This window comes from Phalaenopsis equestris, unplaced genomic scaffold (assembly GCF_001263595.1).
Source record: "Phalaenopsis equestris unplaced genomic scaffold, ASM126359v1 Scaffold000113, whole genome shotgun sequence".
NCBI classification, from domain to species: Eukaryota; Viridiplantae; Streptophyta; class Magnoliopsida; order Asparagales; family Orchidaceae; genus Phalaenopsis; species Phalaenopsis equestris.
The window spans coordinates 214,449-237,789 of NW_018164555.1; the positions used below are offsets into that span (position 1 = coordinate 214,449).

The 23,341-nt window shown below is 33.0% G+C and overlaps 2 protein-coding genes across 3 annotated transcripts; both read left to right on the forward strand.

Annotated features, from left to right (window-relative positions):
• Positions 1-1,910: 1,910 nt before the first annotated feature.
• On the forward strand, positions 1,911-14,274 carry LOC110020941. Of its 2 annotated transcripts, none has more exons than XM_020719246.1 (6): positions 1,911-2,236; positions 2,329-2,676; positions 2,773-2,837; positions 13,145-13,377; positions 13,501-13,627; positions 13,995-14,274. In XM_020719246.1, the coding sequence occupies exons 2-6, from the start codon at positions 2,517-2,519 to the stop codon at positions 14,103-14,105; spliced, it is 696 nt and encodes a 231-aa protein (XP_020574905.1). In that variant the 5' UTR covers positions 1,911-2,236; positions 2,329-2,516; the 3' UTR covers positions 14,106-14,274. The 2 variants fall into 2 exon arrangements, with proteins under 2 accessions (XP_020574905.1, XP_020574906.1); XM_020719247.1 differs by having other exon boundaries at positions 1,911-2,213.
• Positions 14,275-19,744: 5,470 nt separating this feature from the next.
• Positions 19,745-20,746, forward strand: LOC110020945 (sufE-like protein 2, chloroplastic). Its single transcript, XM_020719252.1, has 2 exons — positions 19,745-20,098; positions 20,140-20,746. The coding sequence occupies exons 1-2, from the start codon at positions 19,859-19,861 to the stop codon at positions 20,626-20,628; spliced, it is 729 nt and encodes a 242-aa protein (XP_020574911.1). The 5' UTR covers positions 19,745-19,858; the 3' UTR covers positions 20,629-20,746.
• The last annotated feature ends 2,595 nt before the right edge of the window (positions 20,747-23,341 follow it).

The following is a 23,341-nucleotide window of genomic DNA, read 5'->3' on the forward strand; positions in this document are numbered from 1 at the left end:
GTCCTGATGATTAGTCCCCATATTTTTTGAACCCGATTGGCTCAACATAGATTTTTATATAGATAGTTGTCTTGTGAGCATAGGTGAAGACAATCTCTACCTTTTAGTGATTACTCCTACGTTCCTTTGACTACTCTTGTTGAGCCTTGAATTTTTTTTTGTTATTTATTGTAGATGTATTTAAGTTTATTTTTTATTGAAATAATATTAATCAAAAAATTAAATTAATATCTCTTGTTTAATTAATGCCAGTCATTATTAATAATATAAGGTTTATCAAAATTTATAAAAGCAAAAAAATATTAAACTTATGCAAATTCCTGAAACCCTTAGCCCTCAGGACAGTTTGGATACATGTGTGATTTAACTTAATTAGGATTTATTATTAAATCCTATAAATCTTGATTTAATAAGTCTAGATATTTTAAAATCTTATAAATTATTTTTTATGAGAGATGTTAAATTTGATTAACTCCTAAATAATTATTTGACAATTTAATTTCCTATTCGTACATCAAAATAGGAATTTCCTTATCCACAAGAAAGCTCAAATACTAAGTGGGCCTCATGGGGCTAATAAATTGAGTTCATTTGACTTTATATTTAATGATCTAGTTCTAACTAGGCCAATCATACTCACCAGCCGTAATTTTTTGAGGGGACAAGCTACGAGGTTTTTTCCATCCCAGAAGGACCTAAGGAGCATCTCTGAAGCTTGTCAGCATTCGTGCAAGTTCTACCGACTAGTCACCAATCTTAAGCTTTCAAACGAGCTCCTCCGTTGGCGTTCACACGTATTTCTCGTATTCTTTTACTAAGCTTGCCCGTGCCAATAAAATCTTTCTATTGAGGTCGCTAATATTTATGTGGCTACATCACCGAGCTTGATGGATATTTCTCTGAACCAGAAAGAAGATAACTTTGTTCTATCATCAAGCATGCGTTCATTTATTAGCCGCCTAACATCCATGCTAAGGACCTTATCAACGATAAGTCTACTTAGATTCCGTACAATACAACATATAATGTAGCATTTGGTGTATAAATAGGGGTTAAAGTGGGAGAAATAGGGGCTCTCACTCTCACAGTCTCTCTCTCTCTCTTACCAAGTTTTTCCTTCCTATATCCTAACCAAGGTTGAAGTAGAGGGACTCTCTAAAAAATTATTCAATTCCTTTCCACCTCATTTGAAAGGTCTCTTTCGGATTATATGGGTTCATGAACTATAGATGATCATATGTGCTAAAGGGATTCAATAGTATTTAAGTAAATAAATTAAAATATAAATATAAATATAATATTATATACAAATAATATAATAATAAAAATATTATTAAATTAAATTTAAATTTATTTTAGTAATGTCAATAAAACTTTAATGATTTACTAAAATAATTAATCATTAATAATAATTTATTGAGCTAGTTTTCATAAGGTAATAATTTTTGTACTAATTAATTATTGATTAGTTATTCATCAAATCAATCAATATTAATAAAAAATATAAATTAATTTAAAATTTAATATGTAATTTAATTTTTTTCTAATTATAAAATAACCATAATAAATTTATATAGTCATAATTAGCTTGAAAATATAATTACTAAATGCTAATTATTAATCAATTAAACAGCTTATAGGCTTGTCAATTCGGGTCCATGGGTTGGGTTTGGGTCCGACTTGAAAATGACTCGATCCAAATAGGGTTAACTGAACCCAACTTGAATAATAAACATTTCAAAAATTAAGATCCAAAATTGACCCAAAATTGAGCTTGACTCGCTAGCCCGAACCTGACCAAAAATTTCATTATTCGAGTAATATTTGAATTTTTAGATTTAACTTGAATTTACCCAAATAATAAAATGATCAAACCAGAATCCCTCTCTAAAAATATTGAGGGGGTAGGACCCCTAGGCATTTACATAGACATGGTTTAGGGTTTATGAAGTAATCCCAGAACATACCATCTCTATCCCCTTCTCCATAAAAAAATATCAGGAACCCTAAACCCTAAAAAAATATGCATTGAAAGTTTACGAAGGAAGTGGCACTTGACAAATGAGCTCCACCGGCGAAGATCACTGTACTTCCGAATATTACGATAATATCTCCTCCAGGGTTCGGCCGAACGCACCGGCTACCACCCCTTCCTCCTCCCGCGGTACAGGAGCGGCTGGAGCTATCTGGCAAGCAAACAACGGCATCGCGACGTACGAAGAGCTTCGAAACTCCCGTATATCTCCACTTTCCCCTCCGCTCATACCCGACAAACACTCGTAATTCTTTTACTTTCTTCTTAAAGTTGTAATTTTTGCTGTTTGGCAGGATTTAGGTTAAATACTACTTAAATCCTGCCACGAAACTGCCCCTTAACCACACGGGACCAGCGGTGTGTGGAGTAATACGTTGAATCCGCCGCCGAACTACGATTTGCAGTGAAATTAAGGTCAAACGAAACGTAGGAAAAGCGTAGGTTTTAATTTGTTCTGTAGACCATCATCCCCTTAGCGGCGATGGGCGGCAAGGGCCGACGGCGGCGTGAGAAGAATTACTTGGCTGCTCATGGCGGAGACAAGCGCCTGCCACCTCCGCCTAATGTAAAAGACCTCGAAGCCCTTCCCTCCAAACTTCGCAAGATCATAGAGCTCAAGAACTCTTCTGCGGCAAAATATGGTGCTTTTCTGTCTATAATGGGCTATTGTCTCTCTTATATAATAAATTTGATTTTTCTGATAATGTTGGTGCTGTTTTGTTTTTTTTTGATTTCAGGTGATGCGAAAAATTCTGCCGAAATTGGACAAGGGAAGAGAAAGGATGAATCATTCGACAGAAAGGTAAATAAAGTTATGGTTTTTTTGGGAGTTTTTGTTGTTTCAGTTGTAAAATTTGTCTAGCAATGAATTCAGTCGTCTATGATTGCTTGGCACTTCTCGGTGGTTTTATTGATATTTCAACAGTTTTTAAGGCATTCTATGATTCGTGTGAGACTTTAGTAGCAGTTATTGTCCATCAAACTCGTAAATTTACCAACAAGGCATTCATGGAATTGTCAAATTGGGTTCGCGGGCCGGGTTCAGATCTAACCCTAAATTTACTAGACCCGAAAGTGCTTGACTTGAATCTGGCTCAAATATTAAACGGGTTAGAAATTCTAAGCCTAACACGACTCGCCTTCAACCTACTGAACTGAATCTGACTTGTATAATACGACTAGAATAAGGCATAACATCTATTCAGGTCTATTTCGAGTCAATCTCATATCAACCTCGGGTTGACAGGTCGATTTCGAACCAATTTTGGGCTAGCAGTTCAACCCAAATTCTACCCAAAAAATTAAATAAGTTAGAATTCCTAATAACCCAAAATCTACCTAGAAATTATTTAGATAAACCCAAGCCCATATTTTTTGAGTTGGTTTCGAGTCTGACATGTCGAGACAATTTTTGACACCCCCAGAGGCATGCATGGAAAGGTTGAAAGGGCCTTAACTTCAACCTCATGAAGAACACTAATTTATGCTTTTATGGACATATTACGTTGGAGGATCAAGGGGAATGTTTTCTAAGGAAGAAGTTGGCCATTTGTTTTGGCTATTAAATAGATTGGTATTGTCGAAGCCTCTGTTTTTTTTTGGTGCTTGTGTGGAAAAATAAAATGGTTGGGTGGTTCTCGTTAAACACAATACGATGGTTGGGAGCATTATAACTGAACAACTCTTATTTCCTAGAAAATTTCTGAAATAGCTTTTCAATTTTTTTCTTAGACTCAGTGCATGATAGAAGATAAGGGCATAAAGCCATCATTGTCTGGATTCTTCCGTTTCATGCTATATGCATAATGATACAAAGCGTTCATGCTTTTGAGTTTTGTTGCTTTAAATCTTCGTTCTTTTTCGCCTTTTATAAAGAGTAAATGTTATTCCTTGCTTCATGCTCTTGTTTCTTCACCATGTTTTGTTTTGCTTTAAGTTATTATCGGTTAACTTTTGCATTTATCTCCTCAAGATTTGTACTTTCATAGTGAAGAATGGAAGCAAAGGAGTGATTCTATTGAATATGTTCCTTCTGCTTTTCTTTTATCTATTTGGCACATATAGGTTAAACTCGTTTTATTAAAAATTAGGGTAACTTACATATGCAGCACACAATTCTTTGTTTTACATATCTCACACTTAAACTTCCATATTTACATATAGAGCACTTTGCTGCTTTGACACTATGCATGAAAAAGTGTATTTGACTTTAAAAAAAATGCTAATAATGCTATTTTTGATGTGATATTAACGAATTGAGGGCTGTGTGTAAATGTGAAAGTATAGGTGTGAAATATGTAAATGCACAAAAACTGTGTTATGTATGTAAATGCACCTAAAAATAAAAATCAATTTATAAATCCAGTTGACCGTGCATGTGTGCCCTTGTTTCTTCACTCTTATGCTTCGATTTGCATAGTGAATTATTTTTATTTCATTTCTCCCTTTGGTCTTGACGAACAGAACTAGATCCATATTTCACATGGCAGATTTTGATCACATTTGCCACATGTGCGAACTGTTGCTTAGATCTGCTACAAAAAATTCTTGAAGTTCTACTTTATTTGACACTTATTATTTCAGGATAAGTTTAATCAGTTTATCATTATTAGTTGATTTCTGTGTATGTTACTCCATCGTTATTGATTGAGCTTATAGAAGTAGCCTTTTTGCTGAGCAGGGTGAGTTGCATGAATCAACCTCTCCACAGGTTACACAGTTTTGGGAGCTTCGTGCATTGCCTATTTTTTGGATTGTTTTTTGATGCATATGCTTTGCTAATGTTTGTAATTTTATTGCTCTAAAAATAGTTTCGTTTGAGGTAAATTTGTTTGCTTATACCTTAGGAAGCCTAAATTATAGGCTCTTTTATGATTTTAGTTTTTGATGCAAAACAAAATGACAACCATTGTTGCTATGTAACTAATCGCAAGGCTGGCCAAGTTATAGATGGTAAAATCATTTACAAACCTCATGAAATAAATGGTGATTTAGTCTTTTGTCAAGATTAGACATTCTCAATTTGTTCATAATTCTCATTAGTCAAATTACATGTTCCTTTTTTGTGGATATAGGTTCTCATGTTAAAATGCTTTTGCATTCTCATCACGTTAAAAATGAGTTAATGAGGTCATATGGTGCATCAGTAAGTTATATGGGTGTCTAACCTTGTGGTTGCGGCCAATTGGGTGATTCACTTTGATAAGAGGTTGTTTTTTAAAGGATAGAAATCTATTCATATCTTTTATAAGGGGCACAAGGCCAGTTATGACTGATATCTTTCTAAAAATAATTAATTGTGTGTGGAATAGGGATTAAAACTATGACCTCATGGTTGGGAGAAAATTGCTATATATGTGACTTGAACCCATGACCTCTTCACAACAAAGAAGTTTTGATACAATACATGTAATGGTCTAGGGTGCACTAATGCAATGCATGAGATGAGATGTACAGAAAGAAACATGCAAATGATCACAATTCATAGCATCTCAAATTTTTATTTAAGTAAAATTTAGCAACTCATAATGCAAAATTAGCTCTCTCCAAATAACAATTTAAAAGTTTCTAAAATCCAAATTTTTTCAAGAAATCTGAGAATGAATAAATCTCTTGCAACAATTTAGAATTCACGCTATAAAAGTTAACACCTCAAAAACTTAAAATGACATGTAAGTAACGTTGTCAAATCTCAATCATGCTGTTACGCAGATATGATCAATCACAAAATATTTAGATGAAAAAAAGGAATTGAAGTCACCAATTTGAAGATCTAGGTCACATATTACAAGTACGAACATGCGTTCCTTGTGATGCAGAATGATTGGGGATTTCTAATGAAATTGAGATAGAAATAACAACAACAACAACAACAAGCCTTTATCCCACCCACTAAGTGGGGTCGGCTACATGAATCCTTTTTCTCCATTATGTACTATTTAGTGTCGTATTTTTATTTAATTCTAATGGATTAAGATCATATTTTATACAATATGCCCAAGTCTTTTTAGTTGTACCTCTGCCTTTTTTAACATAAGTCAAATCTAATATATCTACTCTTCTAACCGGATCATCAGATGGTTGACATTTAAATATAATTATGATTCTCTTATTAAAGTCACAAACTACATACACTTTTTTTAGAAAAATTAAAAAATTGAGAATTTGAACTAAAAGATAACATAACAATTGATTATATTTGAAAAATAATAAAAGATTTGAACCATAGAAAATTTATGAGCTAAAAAAATTTACAAAAAAATTGAAATCTCATTTCTCATAAATTCGATCAAAATCAAGTACTTAAGCAAAAACAGTTAAAAAATATTTAGAAGAAAATAGATAACTAAAATAAAGGATATATAGGACTCACATTGTAAGGAGACTACTTTTCCCAAAATGAGGAAGTTGTATTTGTACACGTAGAAATAATCTTAAATTCATGGCCAACACCTTTTCATTTACAACCATTTAGTAATTCATGTACAATAATTTTCCATCAACAATAATCCAACAATTTGTGGATAGTAATTTTTCATTTAAAGCCATCCACCAATCAATTCATGAATTAAAGGATATTTTTCATTTGGTTTGGGATTCAAGAATTAAAGGATAGTGTTCAAATTTGTTTCTCTTTTAGATTGTTGCTTTTCTACCACTTTATATGCAACATATACATTTTTTTTAAGAACATAAACAAGGGATTAAAATTCTATCATAGATATATATATTTTTTATGTTTCTTATTTATCTTTTTGGTTTTCAAGTGTTTTGCAGTTGAAGTAATTAGAAATCCAACACGCACGCACTAGATTGAAATTAGGATTTGAAAATTTGTTGGAAAAAATGATATTTTTTACAAACCCCCCTCCCCCCTCCCCCCTCGTTATTTCCAAATCTAGAGTGAGCTGTGTTATGTCATTGCCCAACATAAGGGCAATATATTTATAAAAAAACATTTATTCCTTTGGTTATTTCCAAATCTAGAGTGAGTTGTGTTATGTCAGTGCCCAACATAAGGGCAATTTGATCTTTTGTATGCCTAAAGGCAAGTTAGTCTTTTATTATTATTATTATTGTTGGATACAAACAAGCTTATTATGTTTAGGGTGAAGGTTATGCATGAGATTATTGTGGCGAGTCTTAGGTTTAGGGTTTGGGATATATTTTCCACCTATCGATTTGTAGGAATTGGGTGAGATCACCTATCTCTTGAATTCTAGGCGCTTATATTTATGTATTCATGTGAGTTATTGATGTTATATTGCTTTGATTTGGTGTTTTAAAAATAAAATTTTTGTTTGCCCTAATTTTTATGGAAAACGTGCTGATTTTGTCGTCGGATCGTATGAAATTGATATTAAAGCTCAATGTTATGAGGTTCAAATCGACATAAGTGAAGATCGATCTACTCGATGGAAACTGAAACAAATCACGGCTTACTGAGCGACGATTTCAGAGTGCATAGTGATATGATCGCTCGATCTGACGCGCCCTAGTCCGCAAACGACGCGATCTGGGACGTTGTAGTCGGGATCGGTGTATAGAGACCTGAAACTTCCATTTTTCTTTTCCTATTTCGTGTTCTACGCGTACAATTGCGATCAAAGCGAGCTGGGAAGGCTCCGACGCTAAGGATCACGACTTATCGAGACCCAAAACTCCATCTTTTCCTTCTCGCTTCGTTGGTGTGAAGCATTAACGGTCAAAGCTATCTGGATAGGCAATGACTGGGAAGCGACACAGAGACTCCAAACTCGATCTTTCTACTTCTCTCGCGCCGACTTCGTGTACATCACAATTAGAGCTTCTTGAGAAGGCGCCGATGCGAAGGATCGTGACTTATTGAGATTCAAAACTCCATCTTTTGCCTCCTCCAAGTCCATGGATGCGATACAGTCACGATCAGAGCTAGCTGGGAAGGCAGCGATTGGGGAGCGCTGTAAAGAGACCTGAAACTCCATCTTCCTCCTCAGTCATGCGATACACGCATGATTAGAGCTTGTCGGGAAAGAGACGACGAAATCGTATAGGGTCATGCTTGAAACCTTGTGATACGATTGTGGTTCGAGTTATCTGGGAAACAGAAGGGATCGAGGCGTATTTGGGAAGGGCTATGACTGGATTGAGCGTGCCCTAATTGTGATCCTAGAAGTTAGCTACCAGATTTTGGATGGAGCGCACCCTAGTGATAGGAAGTAATGACGACCAAGAAAATAGACGATTTGGGGAAGAAATTGGAGGAAGAAGTGGGGTTACTTAAATATGAGATAGAGGAAATGTTTTTGCCATTGACAACCGATTCGAAAGCTTGGAGGAGATGCTGAGTAAATTTGTTGAGATGCAATCAAAAGACCCGATAGTCGGTTTAGTTTGCAAACCCTACTCAAGGGTGGACTGGAGACTCTTATTGGCAAAATCGAAAGAGAGAAATCAGACGAGAGGAATGTGAGGAAAAAAACATCAACCATCAAGAACCTTCTCCCAGAGCTCTGATGTTTGGGTGGATTTGATAACTTTGATGGAGGCGGGTGGGCCGAAACATAGAGAAGGGGTTATGCAAGAGGTATAGTGGAGCACAAAGAATAAAGAACAAATGTCGGGAGGGTGTATGACTATGATCGAAAGAGAGTTTTACCCTCGATGCATGGGGGAAAGTAGAAAATGAAGAGGAAGCTTAGGTGGTGATGCTATGGTTAGGAAGTTGAAGATGCCGATCTTCGAGGGGGGAGACGTGCATGGGTAGGTGTATCGGGTGGAGCGATACTTTGTTGTGAATGAGTTAGATGAGAAGGATAAACTCACAACTACAGGTTTATGTTTGGAGGGGAAATCCCTAATCTGGTTTCAGTAGATGGAGACAAGATACCTGATCTGTTTGTGGGATGAATTTAAGAATTGTTTATTGGAACGTTTTTAAGCCATTTGGGAAGGAAACCTATAAGAGCAATTCTATATCTTGGAGGAGGGGATTGTCATGAAACTTAGTGAGAGATTTGAGCTCTTATTTGGACGATTAAGGGGGATTTCGAAAGCAGGATTGGAGGTGAATTTCATGAAGGGCTTAAAGCCAAACATATTGACATCACTCCTATCATTGAGATTGTCAGGATTGAGGGAGATGGAGCTAGCCTAGATGGTGAAGTACAAGAACTAGATTGAGAAGGCCAGCAGGAGCAATACAGATGGAGTGTCGTATCGAGTTGCTACAACCACGACGATACCAAAAGCTCAAATAGTGGAAGTCTAGAGGTAGACTGCATAGACATGAATAATGGACTAAGATCGGAGTAGCACACAAGCGCCTTACAAAGAGAGATTCAAGAAAAGCGAGCCAAGGGGTTTATGTTTTTAGTTTGATGATAAGTTTATCCCAGGACACCATTGCAAGGATTGAAAATTACAAGTTCTTATAGTGCATGACGAGGAGGTAGAGGATGAAGAAATAGAGACCGTTGTGGTGCAAGAGGAAAACTCACTTTTTCCCACCTTGAGGACAATGTGCCTTTTTATTCGGGGGTTGGTATTGTTATGTCAGTGCATAGCCTAAGGGCAATTTGGTCTTTTGTATGCCTAAGAGCAAGTTAGTCTTTTATTATTATTATTGTTTGTATAAATAGACTTATTATGTTTAGGATTAGGTTTATGTATCAAATTATTGCGGTGAGTCTTAGGTTTATGGTTTGGGAGAGATTTCCTACCTCTTGAATTGTAGAAATTGGGTTAGATCGCTTGCCTCTCAAATTTTAGGCGCTTATCTTTTTGTATTCGTGCGAGTTATCAGTGTTGGATTGCTTTGATTTGGTGTTTTGGAAATAAAATTTGTGTTTGCCCTAATCTTTGTGGAAAAATGTGCTGATTTTGATGTCAGATAGCATCAAGTTAATTAAAGTGGATTAAATGCACATTAATCTTCACTAGAATTCACACTGATACCTGAGAATGCTAACAACAAAACTACCAAATTAACAACCAGGTTTGTCATTAGTAGTTATCCAAATCATGCTCACGTGAAAGTACTGCATCATGAATGTAGCATTGGATAAATACAAAAAGCACTTAGCATTTCCTCCAACCCAGTATAGCACTTATGGACTCCTGAAGAGTTACACTTATAGAAATAATAGGCGTTTAACTTCGCTACCTGAGTTGGACCAATATTAAATTTCCAATTATAACAACATGAATTGATTTTGCTATAGGGATCACCATTTAAAGTCCAAATAACATATAAATCAACTTAAACCTGGTTCATAGCATCATAATATTTTGCATTGATAACAAATCGTAGCTCATCGATTTAAGGATCTGTTTGAGATGCTTTTAGTTTTCTGTAAAATTAGTTGTGCAATTATTGTGGGAAAAACAGAATTTTAACGGTTACTGTCAGTTTTATAAACTTTTCTCTCTAGATAATGTCAGAGATAACTTTCTTAGAGCCATCATATTCTTACATATCTGAATATGTAACGGTTCTCTGCGCATAAAATTTTAAAAATTAACAAAATGTTCTAGATAAGTACAAGTTTGATCATAATATATAATGTTGTAAAAGCACCATCCCATACTTACAATAAGCTTATCTAGAACTAGAGCTTGAACAAAACTATGGAAAATCATAATAATAAAGTGCACTTTCATTCCCATATTCAATCATCATGAGCATCCCCAAAAATGTTACAAATTAAAGGTACAAAATGAAATTATTACTAAATAAGAAAGTGAAGGAAATAAAACTTGTTCATTTCATTTATTTGCTTAACTTTTCTGATCAGCATACTTGTAAATCTCTACCAAGTTTACTCTATTTGAACAAATTCATGTGCAACAAATTTAGCACCTAATATCACGCAAAACAGGACTTAAATTTTGTGGTTCTTGCAAAGTCATCATGACAAACTTTTGGCCTTGCTAGTGCAATAGGTATAGTTGGAATCCACAATCTGCTGTGGGTACAATTTCATCATCTAAAAGAACTAAAGGATTGAGCTATCTATATATGTCTGGCAGAGGGCTGGATGTTCATTTATGAGGAGAAAGTGGCAAGAGAGAAAAATTTAGTTGTCTGGCACCAATTCATGAAATTATTTAAAATCAATACATTGAAAATTAGTTTAGAGAAATTTACATGGGTAGCACACAATTCTTTTGTATTTACATATCTCCCACCTATAGTTTCAAATTTTTTTTTTAAAGTCATATTTACATGCACAACGCTTTGGTGCTTTGAACTTATTCACGAAAATGTGCATTTCACTTTTAAAAAGTCGTAATAGTGCTATTAAGCTATTTTTGATGTGATATTAATGATTTGAGCTACGTATGTAAATATGAAAGTTCTGGCGTGAGATAAGTAAATACATAAGAATTGTGTGTTATGTAAATGAATGGCCCATTAGTTTATTCTATATTTTTTTAAAATTTTAATTTATGTTTATTAGTTCCAAATGGATTGCAAAATCTGAAATAGCCCTTGTCATTCTTGTATTTAATTTCTGGCTACTTCTAAGAAAACCTTTATGAATTGAAACACACAACTATATTTTTTCCTGATTTAAACTCTAAGCGCCTCCTTTGAAAGCTTGTTCTTGTCATAGCTAGTAGCTAATTTTTAAAAGAATGCTCTGATCAAGTCAGACAAATCAAATTTTTTAAGAAAAATCGTGATGATGAATGCTCTGATCAAGTCAGACAAATCAAATTTTTTAAGAAAAATCGTGATGATAAAAATTTAATATGCATTTTAAGGGAAACAAATGATTCTTTCCTCTCAACTCTCCTTCTCTCTGCTCTTCTTCTCATTTTTCTTTTTTGCTATTGATTGAAAGCACCGTTGATATTGATAACTACAATAAGTTTTTCTTCTTTTACATGAAGTTCCAGTCATTTGTGTGGCTTTTATGATCCTTAGAATTTTTTGTCATTAATTTCGAGTAGAAAACTCACTATTGGGTTTTAATTTTGTAGTTTTTTATTGAAAGTTGGTAATATTATTTGTAAATTAATTGTTTGCTTTCCCTAAAATTACTAATTGTTTAGTGTTGTCATCTACATGAACATGGCTTGTTAGATCTACATTTGAAATCTTAGGTCTTAGAATACTTTGCATAAAGAGTGGAGTGTTGTGATGAGTTCATGTTCATCTATTTGTCTATGCTATGAATTACTAGTTAATATTATGTAAGATGATGAGGTGGTGTAGGTTGAAGTTTCTTAGATCTATTATGCAGAAGAATTGAGATATATTTGATGACATAACTTGTATGTCAAGATTAGCTGATTGAAGTGGAGAAATGCCCAGTAAGTCTTTATGTAATAAGAGGACAAAGGTGAGTTTTATAAAACTCAAATTGACTTATGACTGTGTATGGGTCTGAGTGATGGGTAGTACAAAATTAGCTAATATTTAAACTGAACGTTTCAGAAATGATTAAGATGAATGCATGCAATAGCTAAAAAGAATAAATTAATGAATGTTTTGTAATAGAAGAGATTGAAATGCCATTCATTGAAGATAAGATAATTCAAATTGAATTTAGGGTATTAGTACATATAATTTGTGTCAAATATTTAGGACAGAGAATGAGAAGACCTAAGTTTACATAAATATAAACAATTCAAAATAATTTGCGAAGAATATTTTCATTACATAGTATTCAACATAAACAAATGAAAAGGAATATTTGTAAAACCGACACTAAATATTTAGATTACATTGGCGATGATGATGAATAAAAATATATGTTTGTGTTAATTAGTTGCACTGGTCTTATCATGCCTTGCATGAGCTGAAATGATCGTACAGTGCATTTGTTATAAGGGCATTCAGTCCCTTTGATCACAACAAGTTTATCTTCCAATAGAGATATTAAGGAAAAGATGGACAGAGAATTATGTGCTAAGTTCAAACCGTAATGCTCGACCGTCATTAGTCTTTTTTTCAATGTTCCTTATGGTAAAACATAATTTTTTTTAGTTTTCTCAGGTGCCACAGAGAATATCAATTATTTTATCAGTTTATTTCATTGGTGGATCAATTTTTCTCTGTGTTGCAAATCATTTATTGATTTTTTTTGAAGAGGCGTCTTATTTTAATACTTGCTATTGTAGTCACAGAAGCCCAATCTAAAAGAATTACGATCAACGGCAGTCAATGCCACCCAACCACGGAACGATTTCAATGAAAAAGCAAAAGGTAATCTTGTTACAGACAGGGGAAGTGCGGAAGCTTCCTCGCCTAATGCGAGTAAAAGAAAACGAAAGAGATATTCAGCAAAAGACCTTCGTTTTGAGGCTTTGGATCAACTTGCAAAAGGTTCAAAGAGGAAAGAACGAAAGAAAGAGTAAGGTTTTTCCTGCAAATGTTTACTTTAAAGTATTATGACATTAGGAGTTATGTCATTGGTTTCTATTGTTTTAAAGGCATTTGAAGTTATTATGATTAAAAGTCATATTTTCTTGTACAGATATCTTAAAGAGAGAAAAAATAAACGCAAAAGAGTAAAAGAGGATAATGCACTAGACTTTCCTGGACGGGAAAATATCAGATTTGGTGAAGTTGTTGTGGCTCCACTTAAGCTTTCATTACCTAAGGTACTATATTGTTTCAAGGAAGATTTACATACATACCACTCAATTTCTATGTGTGTACATGTCTAAATGTTAAACTACAATTTTTGCATACATGCCACCTTCCCTATGCATGAAAACTTGTATTTCAATTTTTATAAGTCAAAATGGTGTATTTTTGATGTGATATGAAATATTTGGGCTGTATAAATGTAAAAAATAAAATTTAGGTGTCAGATATGTTACTACATAGGAATTGGTTGAATGTATTTAAATGCCGCTTATTTTAAACATTCCCTACCTTTTTGCAATTCTCTTATCATAATTTTTAAAAAACCAATAGTTAGATAATGTAATTTTAATTGTTTAGGGATGCAATATGCTTTTGCAGGTGTCAAAAGCTTCAACAATGGATGCTTCAAAAGAAAGGCTAAGGCTCCAAGCAGTTGAATTATACAGGAAGAGCAGAGGATGGGAGTCTAGGCCTGGAATCAAACTTTAGTTGTAGAAGCTAATAATTCATGACTGGTAAATGCTTTCCATCTTTTTTTTGTCAAATTTTTAATGTATTTTTTTTTTCAAAATTATAATTTAATTATTAGAAGTATCGAGTGACATACTGATCATAGAGAGTGAAAATGAGATAATGAGTGTAATTTTAGTATTTTGTTCATTTTTCTCTCCATTTGAATGCATTTATGGCAAGGACTGAAATATCTACATGTGATTCTTTGTTGAAGAGCTATAACGTATTCCATTACTTAATATGCTGGATTTAAGTCCTATGTAGCTACATATCTTACACCTAAACTTCAATTTTTATATACATGCTGCATTAGCCATGCATGACAACGTGCATTTCACTACGTAAAGTTTAGAATGGTTGCATTTTTTATTTATAAGAGATTTGGGTGGTTTAAACTTAAAAAAAAAACTTAAGATTAGGTGTTACATATGTAAATTCATAAGAATTGTGTGGTATGTATGTAAATGCATCCCCTTTTTTCTTTGAGTAGTGGTAATATACATGGCTCTGAACCCATTATCTTAGAGAAATAACCTTCTCTTAAACCACAAATAATTCCTTAAAACGAATTAAGCCCTGTATTATTGCTCAGAAATTTATAGTATGCATGTTTTTTTTGTGTTAAGACGTTAAGCATGTGTTTAATAAATAAATTTCTATATTATTATTCATGTATAAAATACAAATCACAGTTAAAGTATATCATGACAGTATGTTGTCTTATGCAGCATCATGTAATAATACTATTAGTAAATTCCCCTATAAAGGGTAGTTTACATACATAGCAAACAATACTTATGTATTTACATATCTCACGTCTAAACTTTCATATTCACACGCTGCACGTTCGTGTATGCATGGAAATGTGTATTTTACTTAATAAAAACTAGTAATAGTGTTATTCTTTATGTGATATTAAATATTTGAGTGCTATATGTGGAAATGTGAGATATGTAAATACATAAGAATTGTGTGGTGTGTATGTTAATGCCCCTAATATAAAATAAAATGTGTCTAGCATCACATATAAATTGTACAATTCAAGTCTTATCATAAATCATAACATACTAAATAATAGTAATAATAAAACCAATAAGAGTTTGAATATTTGAAACAAACAAAGAAGAAAAATAAAATAAAATTAGTAATTCAATTATGTCTGAGTCTAAACCAAAATTTCTAAGCAGTCCTCTTGCTTCAAGCCATAGCAATTAAAAACATTTGACTCTTGATCATGAGGCATAAGAAATTGGAATTCTGATTTTGTGCTTTATTATAGGCCATGCATGACATTTGCTGACTATAATTGTCTTCGTTGGTTGGCAATTCTATTTTATGCGTTTAATCATATATTGACTTCTGGTGTTATTTGGTTTTAGGAGGTGGCACTCAATTAACAAGAAAGATGATGAAATATAGTTATAATTATATTGTGTTCTTGAAGAAATTTTTAGTTAATTAACAAAAATAAAATTAAATCTATATGCATTATGGAAATGATTTCTTTTTTTTTTTCGGGTTAAAATAAACACTCGAATTTTAAATATAATATTTTAATCACTCAAAATTTTAAATATAACATTTTAACAAATTCAAATTTTCACTCAAAAGCCTTTACTAGTAGGTAAATGAGGAGAAAATATTGCATCAAGATTCCGCTGATGGAGTTACGTGCGGAGTCCAATGAAATCACGCCACGTGGCGGTGACGGAAAAAAAATATGCACGGTAACATAAGAGAATATTCCTCCCGTGTTATTCATGTGTTATTTTGTATTATTCAGGTGTTATTGTGTTATTATAACACCAGTAATATTCACAGTACACAATAACATCTGAATAACACAGAATAACATAGGGAGAATATTCTCATGTGTTATCGGATCGAATTTTTTTTCTGTCACCTACATGTGGCGTGATTTCATTGGACTCCGCACGTAACTCTATGTGCGGAGTCCTTATGAAATATTTAAATATTATTTTTAAAATCTGGATGATTAAAATATTATATTGAGTGTTATATGTGTTTACTTATCTAATACATAGACTTTGATTTTTATATTTAGTCCCTCAAAATCTTTCATTTCACATCAAGCTTATAACGATTTCAAATTTAATAAGTGTATGCAAATTTTCATGCATCGGTTGGATGACATATAGGTAAACATTTATGTTCAGGTGTTAGGCATGTAAATTTATAAGAAATAGGTGGTATTTATGTAAATATTCTCTCTTTTGTTTTTTTTTCTTATTGTCTGAAGCTAACAGAATCTAAATTTAGCAAATCAGATGCATTTAAGTTTTGAATCACGATCATAGATTTAACAATAATACCAATGACATAATATCAAGAATTAAGTGCTAATTTAAAAAATATTTAAAGCACTACATGTTCCACTACACATACTTTTCTTTGCTAAATGGTGGGTTCTGAATCTCTATATTCTGTATTATATATCTCTAAAATGAAGGCGGCGCAATTATTTCTGTTATTTTAATCTCTGAATTTTTTTTTTTTAAATATAAGAAAAAATTCTAAGGATCTTATTATTTTTGTAATTCCTACATGAGCTCTAATTTTATACGGGCGGCGCAATTATTTCTGTTATTTTAATCTCTGAATCTTTTTTAAAAAAAAAGAAAAAATTCTCAGGATCTTATTATTTTTGTAATTTCTACAGAAGCTCTAATCTTATAGGAAAAATATTACATCAGGACTTTAAATGTAGAGCTACATTCGGATTGGAATATCCCGCTATATTACAAAAACGTAGAGCTACATTCGGATTGGAATATCCCGCTATGTTACAAGAATATTCCATCTGCGTTATTTATATAAAATGAAGTGCTATTCGAGCATTATATAGTGCATTCGATTATTTTGCGGTGTTATTGGAATATTCCTCTGAATTTCTTGATTTGGGGCTGAAATATTATTAGAATATTCCCCTGTGTTAGAATATTCCAATAACACCACAAAATAATCGAATAAAATGATATAATACTCAAATAACATTTTATTTTTTATAAATAATGCAGATGAAATATTCCCATAATATAACGGGATATTTTAATCTGAACGTAGCTGTTATCTTGATCCTCATGAGCAATTGAAATTTGATGATAACCGGTATATCCATCTAAAAAGTAGTAATATTTGTTTCTAGCCAATCTATCCAACAAATAACGCAAGAGAATATTCCAATAACACCACAAAATAATCAAATAATACAATATAATACTTGAATAACATTTTATTTTTTTATAAATAATGCAGATGAAATATTTCTGTAACATAGCGGGATATTCCAATCTGAACGTATCTCCACGTTCGGAGTCCTGATTTAATATTTTTGATTAATTGATTATGTAAGCACTGATGTCAGTATTTAAGCGGTGCTAATCAGACTCAGTTTTCTTTGGAGGACTGCTATTTTGGCTAGAGTGAAGATTTACTACTTTGCCATGGGTGTGAATATAATTTCATTTAATTGTTTGGAGCAAATTGCTAATGTGAATTGCAAAATCTTTTTTTTTATATTTTGGATGGCTTTAGTGAAAGATAATTAAAAGGGGACTCAAAATTAGAAATAAAATTAAGCACGTGTAAGAATAGCTTATTGATAAAAATGCAATGTGTCATTTGCTTGTTTTGAATTAAGAACGAAATTTAGAATAATGAAAAAGTTTTTAATCTATATTTCTTCATTTTTTTTTTCAAATAATAATTTTGTGGAGCAAATTGCTAATGTGAATTGCAAAATCTTTTTTTTTATATTTTGGATGGCTTTAGTGAAAGATAATTAAAAGGGGACTCAAAATTAGAAATAAAATTAAGCACGTGTAAGAATAGCTTATTGATAAAAATGCAATGTGTCATTTGCTTGTTTTGAATTAAGAACAAAATTTAGAAAAATAATGAAAAAGTTTTTAATCTATATTTCTTAATTTTTTTTTTCAAATAATAATTTTAAGGGGCATTTTCATAAATATCACTAAATTTAGATGCATTTGCATGCCTAAGTTCTAAATTATACTTTTACATTTATATGACTTTCCATGCATAAAGAAGGTGACAAATATATAAAAATTAAAATTTTCATGTAAGATATGTACATACATAAAAATTGAATGAAATGTCTGTAAATCTTCCTAATTTTGATAGCAAATTTATAATAAATAAATCAATAAATTGAAAACTTCTTACTGGATACTATTAAATGAAAATATCAATAAATTTAGATGCATTTGCATGCCTAAGTTCTAAATTATACTTTTACATTTATATGACTTTCCATGCATAAAGAAGGTGACAAATATATAAAAATTAAAATTTTCATGTAAGATATGTACATACATAAAAATTGAATGAAATGTATGTAAATCTTCCTAATTTTGATTGCAAACATATAATAAATAAATAAAAAAATTGAAATTTTTTTACTGGATACTATCAAATGGGCCATTTAAGAGCACTTTAATGTTAATTAATATAAAGCTATACTATTAACTTTTACGTTTAATATTGTAAAGAAGCCCAAAAGATGTTGGGAGTCTAATGCTTGCTTTTTTGGAGTCCATTGTTAGTATCTCACGAGTGGGAATATATTTATAATGTTTTTAGGCCACCTTAGTTTAATTTTTATTTATTTTATTTTTTTTTGCCATACTTCTTAATCTTAATAAAAAATCACCTAATTTTAATGGACTTTAATATTAAATATTATAAAATATAAATTAATATGTTCAAGTATACTAATGATTGCTTGAGATGAGAACTAAGCATTTGAAATATGACCTAAAAACTAATATTAAAGTCTATGCTCGTTGATAATGAGATTCATATACATTCATTTTTTTATTTTTTTATAGTACGTTTCAAATATAATAAATATACATAAAATGTAAATATGACCTAAAAACTAATATTAAAGTCTATGCTAGTTGAAAATGAGATTCATATACATCCATTTTTTTATTTTTTTCTAGTTCGTTTCAAATATAATAAATATACATAAAATGGTATTAAAGTTTTTATATCAGTTATTCGAATGCACGTACCCCGACATGTTGGTTAGCATTCACAGTATAAAACCCCTCAAGTCGGATCCCCTATGACATAGTTTGGCTTTAAGGAAGTGGTACTCGAATTGTTAGACACATTAAAATTGGCTGGAGGCTCTTATACTAGCCTCTGACTATCCATTTCTAATATATATATATATTACTCAATAAATTTTAGATATGTTCTCTATAATGTCATCTCTATCAACTGAAATTTATGCCTCAATAAGGGAGAAATATTTTGCGTACGTAAGACGTAAGCAGCGCTGCGTACGTCAGGTAGGTTACAGGGAGGGTATTGAGAGTTATATCTGCGTTATAACCTCTATAACCTACATTTAACTTACAAATATATCAAAATAGAAGCGCTAATTTTACTAGTTACAGGAAAGTTACAAGAATATAATGTAGATATAACACGAATATAACTCCGAATAACTTCCCTATAACTTAGCAGATGTACCCAAATATTTCTCACAGTAAAGAACTCCAAATTCAAACATTCAGTGGATTTTAACCATGCTAAAGATTTTGCCATTAGGCCCCGGTAAATTTGCTTTTGTCAAATTGCAAGACACTATTTATATTCCTCTTCCTCTATTTCCCTACCCGCCCTTTCATCCTCATTGTTTCCGCGACTATCCAGAGCTCTCTGTTCCAGCTGCCATGGGTTCTTCCACTCTATCTCCTCAGCTTGCTCAGAAACCTTACACCAACCATAAGCAAACCCCCTTCCGCTTCCGAACGCTCAGTTCCCGCCGCTCCCCGCCTTCCCTCCTCCGTTGCTCCGCCGCTCCCCGCTTCTCCGCAGCTATCGCCGTCACGGCTTACAACCCTGCTCTCCGGCTTCACCTTCTTTCCAACGAATTTAGGTCCCTTCATGAGCCCATCGATCGCGTTAAGCGTATTTAGGTCCCTTCATGAGCCCATTGATCGCGTTAAGCGCTCTCCTCTTCTACGCCGCTGATCTCCCACCTTTCCCCGATTCCGATCGCATACCTTCCAACCGCGTCACGGGTTGCACCGCTCAGGTCTGGCTCTCCGCTTGGATGGACTCCATAGGCCGGATGCGATTTGCTGCCGATAGCGATTCCGAGATCGCTCGCGGTTTCTGCGCCTGCCTCCTTTCCGTTGTTGATGGCACGCTTCCGGAGGATGTGTTAGCGATGCGCGCAGAGGATCTCGCAGATCTCAATATTGTCGGACTTTCCGGGCGTACCCATTCTAGGGTTAATACGTGGCACAATGTGCTGGTTAGTATGCAGAAGAGGGCTCGTGCGCTCATGGGCCAGGGAGAAGGGCGGTCAATGGTAGATCCCTTTCCATCTCTGGTACTTGGAGGTGATGGGATTAGCTCAAAGACGATCTACACTGAAGCCCAGGTGAGTGTTCCTGGACAATCCCTTTTTCACGGGCTTTCATCCATGGAGACTTAGGATGAGATCAAGTTTCTTCTATTTGTCCTCCCCATTCCCATTTAAGGATTTCTGGAACAATTCGTTTTTGTTCTAGGCCACCATGAGGAGGCTTTAATAAAAGGTAGGGAAGTATATATATATATATAAAAGAGTTATATATATATATATATATATATATAGCTGTTGTAACAAAGGAAAGCTGGTTTGAAGGTCATAATGATTACTAGATAAAGATTATAAAATGAAATGAGATTGTATTTTTGGGAAAAGTTATGTCTCCGGTATATCTTCATTCATAATGATAACTTGATAAGTCTCACTGGATTGTGCATTGGTTAAGGGGCCGTTGGGTTTGTTAAAAACGTTAGTTGTAAACATGAAAAATAATTTTTTAGAGCTTATTCGATTGTTTGAAGTAAAACATCACATGTAAAGTCCGAATTAAACTAACAACACTTAACATAAAAAACACATAACAACATTTAGCACACATCAAGGGGCTGTTTGCTTAAAATGAATGTAAAATGTACTTTCTTACAAATTTTTATTTTTTATAGTACTTGATTGGTAGTAAATCAAAAGTAAAATAAAACTTTGATGTTTTAAAGTATCTCAAAGCCCTGATTTCCCTTGCAAAGCAAAAATGGACATATTTATGGCAGTTTATTTCCCTCATTGTATGAATTGTCTTCTTCTACGTCATGGGATGCAGTGGTTCTTGTGAAGGGAGGAGAGGGGTGATGATGCTTATGGAGGAGTAATGCCAGAATAGGGGTAAGGCCTGCTATCATGATTGTGGAGGCGAAGAGGAGGTCTAGAAAGAGGTTGGTTGAAGTGGAAAGAAGGTAGCATCTAGTTAGGAAATTTGGACATTATTAAGAGTGGTGGTGGAAAGAAGGAAGCATCTAGTTTTAAGTTTATTGGCTAACTATTAAAGGTGAAATTTTTACATTATTATAGTGGTGGTGGGATAGATTGTTAGCTGAAACTTTTTTATAGTGAATGATTATTTTTTTTTTTCTTATATAAAAATTGGTGAGAACCTCTAGATAGAGGTTTGGAATATTAACTAACCATTAAAGGTGAAATTCGATATGTAAATAAGAAGTTTTAGAATGTTTATATGAATTGATGATAACAAGTAGGCAATAATAGCAAGGGTTTTGTTGAAGGGATTTAGCATGGGGGTATTTCCTTCGAAAGTTGTACCGGTTTTATCGGAACTGGTTCTGTTGAGAGAGGGGGCTAAACCGGCCCCTACTCCCATCTTTTCATTAGCAAGAAATTCCCCATCTTTTTTCATTTCCCAGTCATCTCATTTCTATTTATGTGTTTTTAGGTCTTAGGAAAACATTTTATGTTAATTTTGATTTCAGATTTGTGAGGACAACCGTGAGCCCTCTTTATTTGCAATACTATTATTGTTTCTTTTGTGTAATGAGCTTCTCTCCTTCGGTATCAGGGTGTGACTTCGTTTTTGTTAGATTTAACTTGTTTTAAAATTTGGGAACGTGGTGGAGAGCTATGAGAAAGTAGGTGGGGTGCCGAGGAGGGGTTCATATGCTAGGATTCACAAGTCTTAATTTTGATTTATTTGGAAATCAATCCGAAAGTAATTTTATTAATTTTTTGTAGACATAATTTTTTTGAGAGATAAAGTTATTTTTTACAATATAGAAAATATTATAGAAAAGCGAACGCGCGAAACAGGAGCTGCTTAACGAGCCGAACACGAGCTGTTCACGAACAACGAGCCAAATTGACGGCCCTATCCTTGAGGAACCCTATTTGAAACCAAAAATCCCTCCATAAAGCTCCCTTCCCAAACAATAACGGGCGGCATCCTTGAGGAACCCTATTTCGAAACTATTGCAAACCACTTCAATGATGAAAGATTACCTAAACCCTTGATACAAATTATGATTCTTCCTAGGAGTATTTTATTGATCTATTTATAGGCCTCCTTTTTTGTCTTGCATCATCGGTATTCATGAAGGAGGGATTCATGAGGTTTTTGGTTCATTGTATTTGGAATGTGATATAAAGTACACATGCAAAATAAATTTAATGAATTTGGCAGCATTTACTTGAAATTTGTGAAGGAAATGCGGCAAAAAAACTTATTAATTTCAAACTAAAAAAAAAGAAAAAAAAACCTAAAATTTACGCCAAACATTAAAAAGACTAAATTTACATGCAAATTGTTTACATCAAATGTTTACTCAACCAATCAATCCCTAACTTATTTTACACTGCCTTTGCTCCACAACAAATCAAACAACCTCTACTTATGCCTCATCTTTTCTCTTATATGGTTTGTCTTGTATGAGAACGAAATATTTGTTTCCTTCTATATTCATATAATATATTTGAGATATTGTAAACATTCCTCCCAAATTTAAAAATTTAAATTGAATTGGGAAGGTTGCCCTCTCAACTTTAAATTGATCCTTTAAATTGAAACAATGGAAATTTAATTGTTAAAAAAGTATGCACCTTGTTCTGATTATTTGTTCTATGGTTGGTGTATAGAATTCAAAATTGTTTTGTTCTGTGATTTAATCATATTGTATGGTCTTTGAATAACAAAAATTGGAAAATAGAACATCTCATTACATAATTGAATTTATGAAGCATAGACACGTTCATGGGGACACAACATAATTGAAAAAATAGGTCACGAAACGTGAGAGACACATTTTTTATATTTACTTAATAAATAATATATATA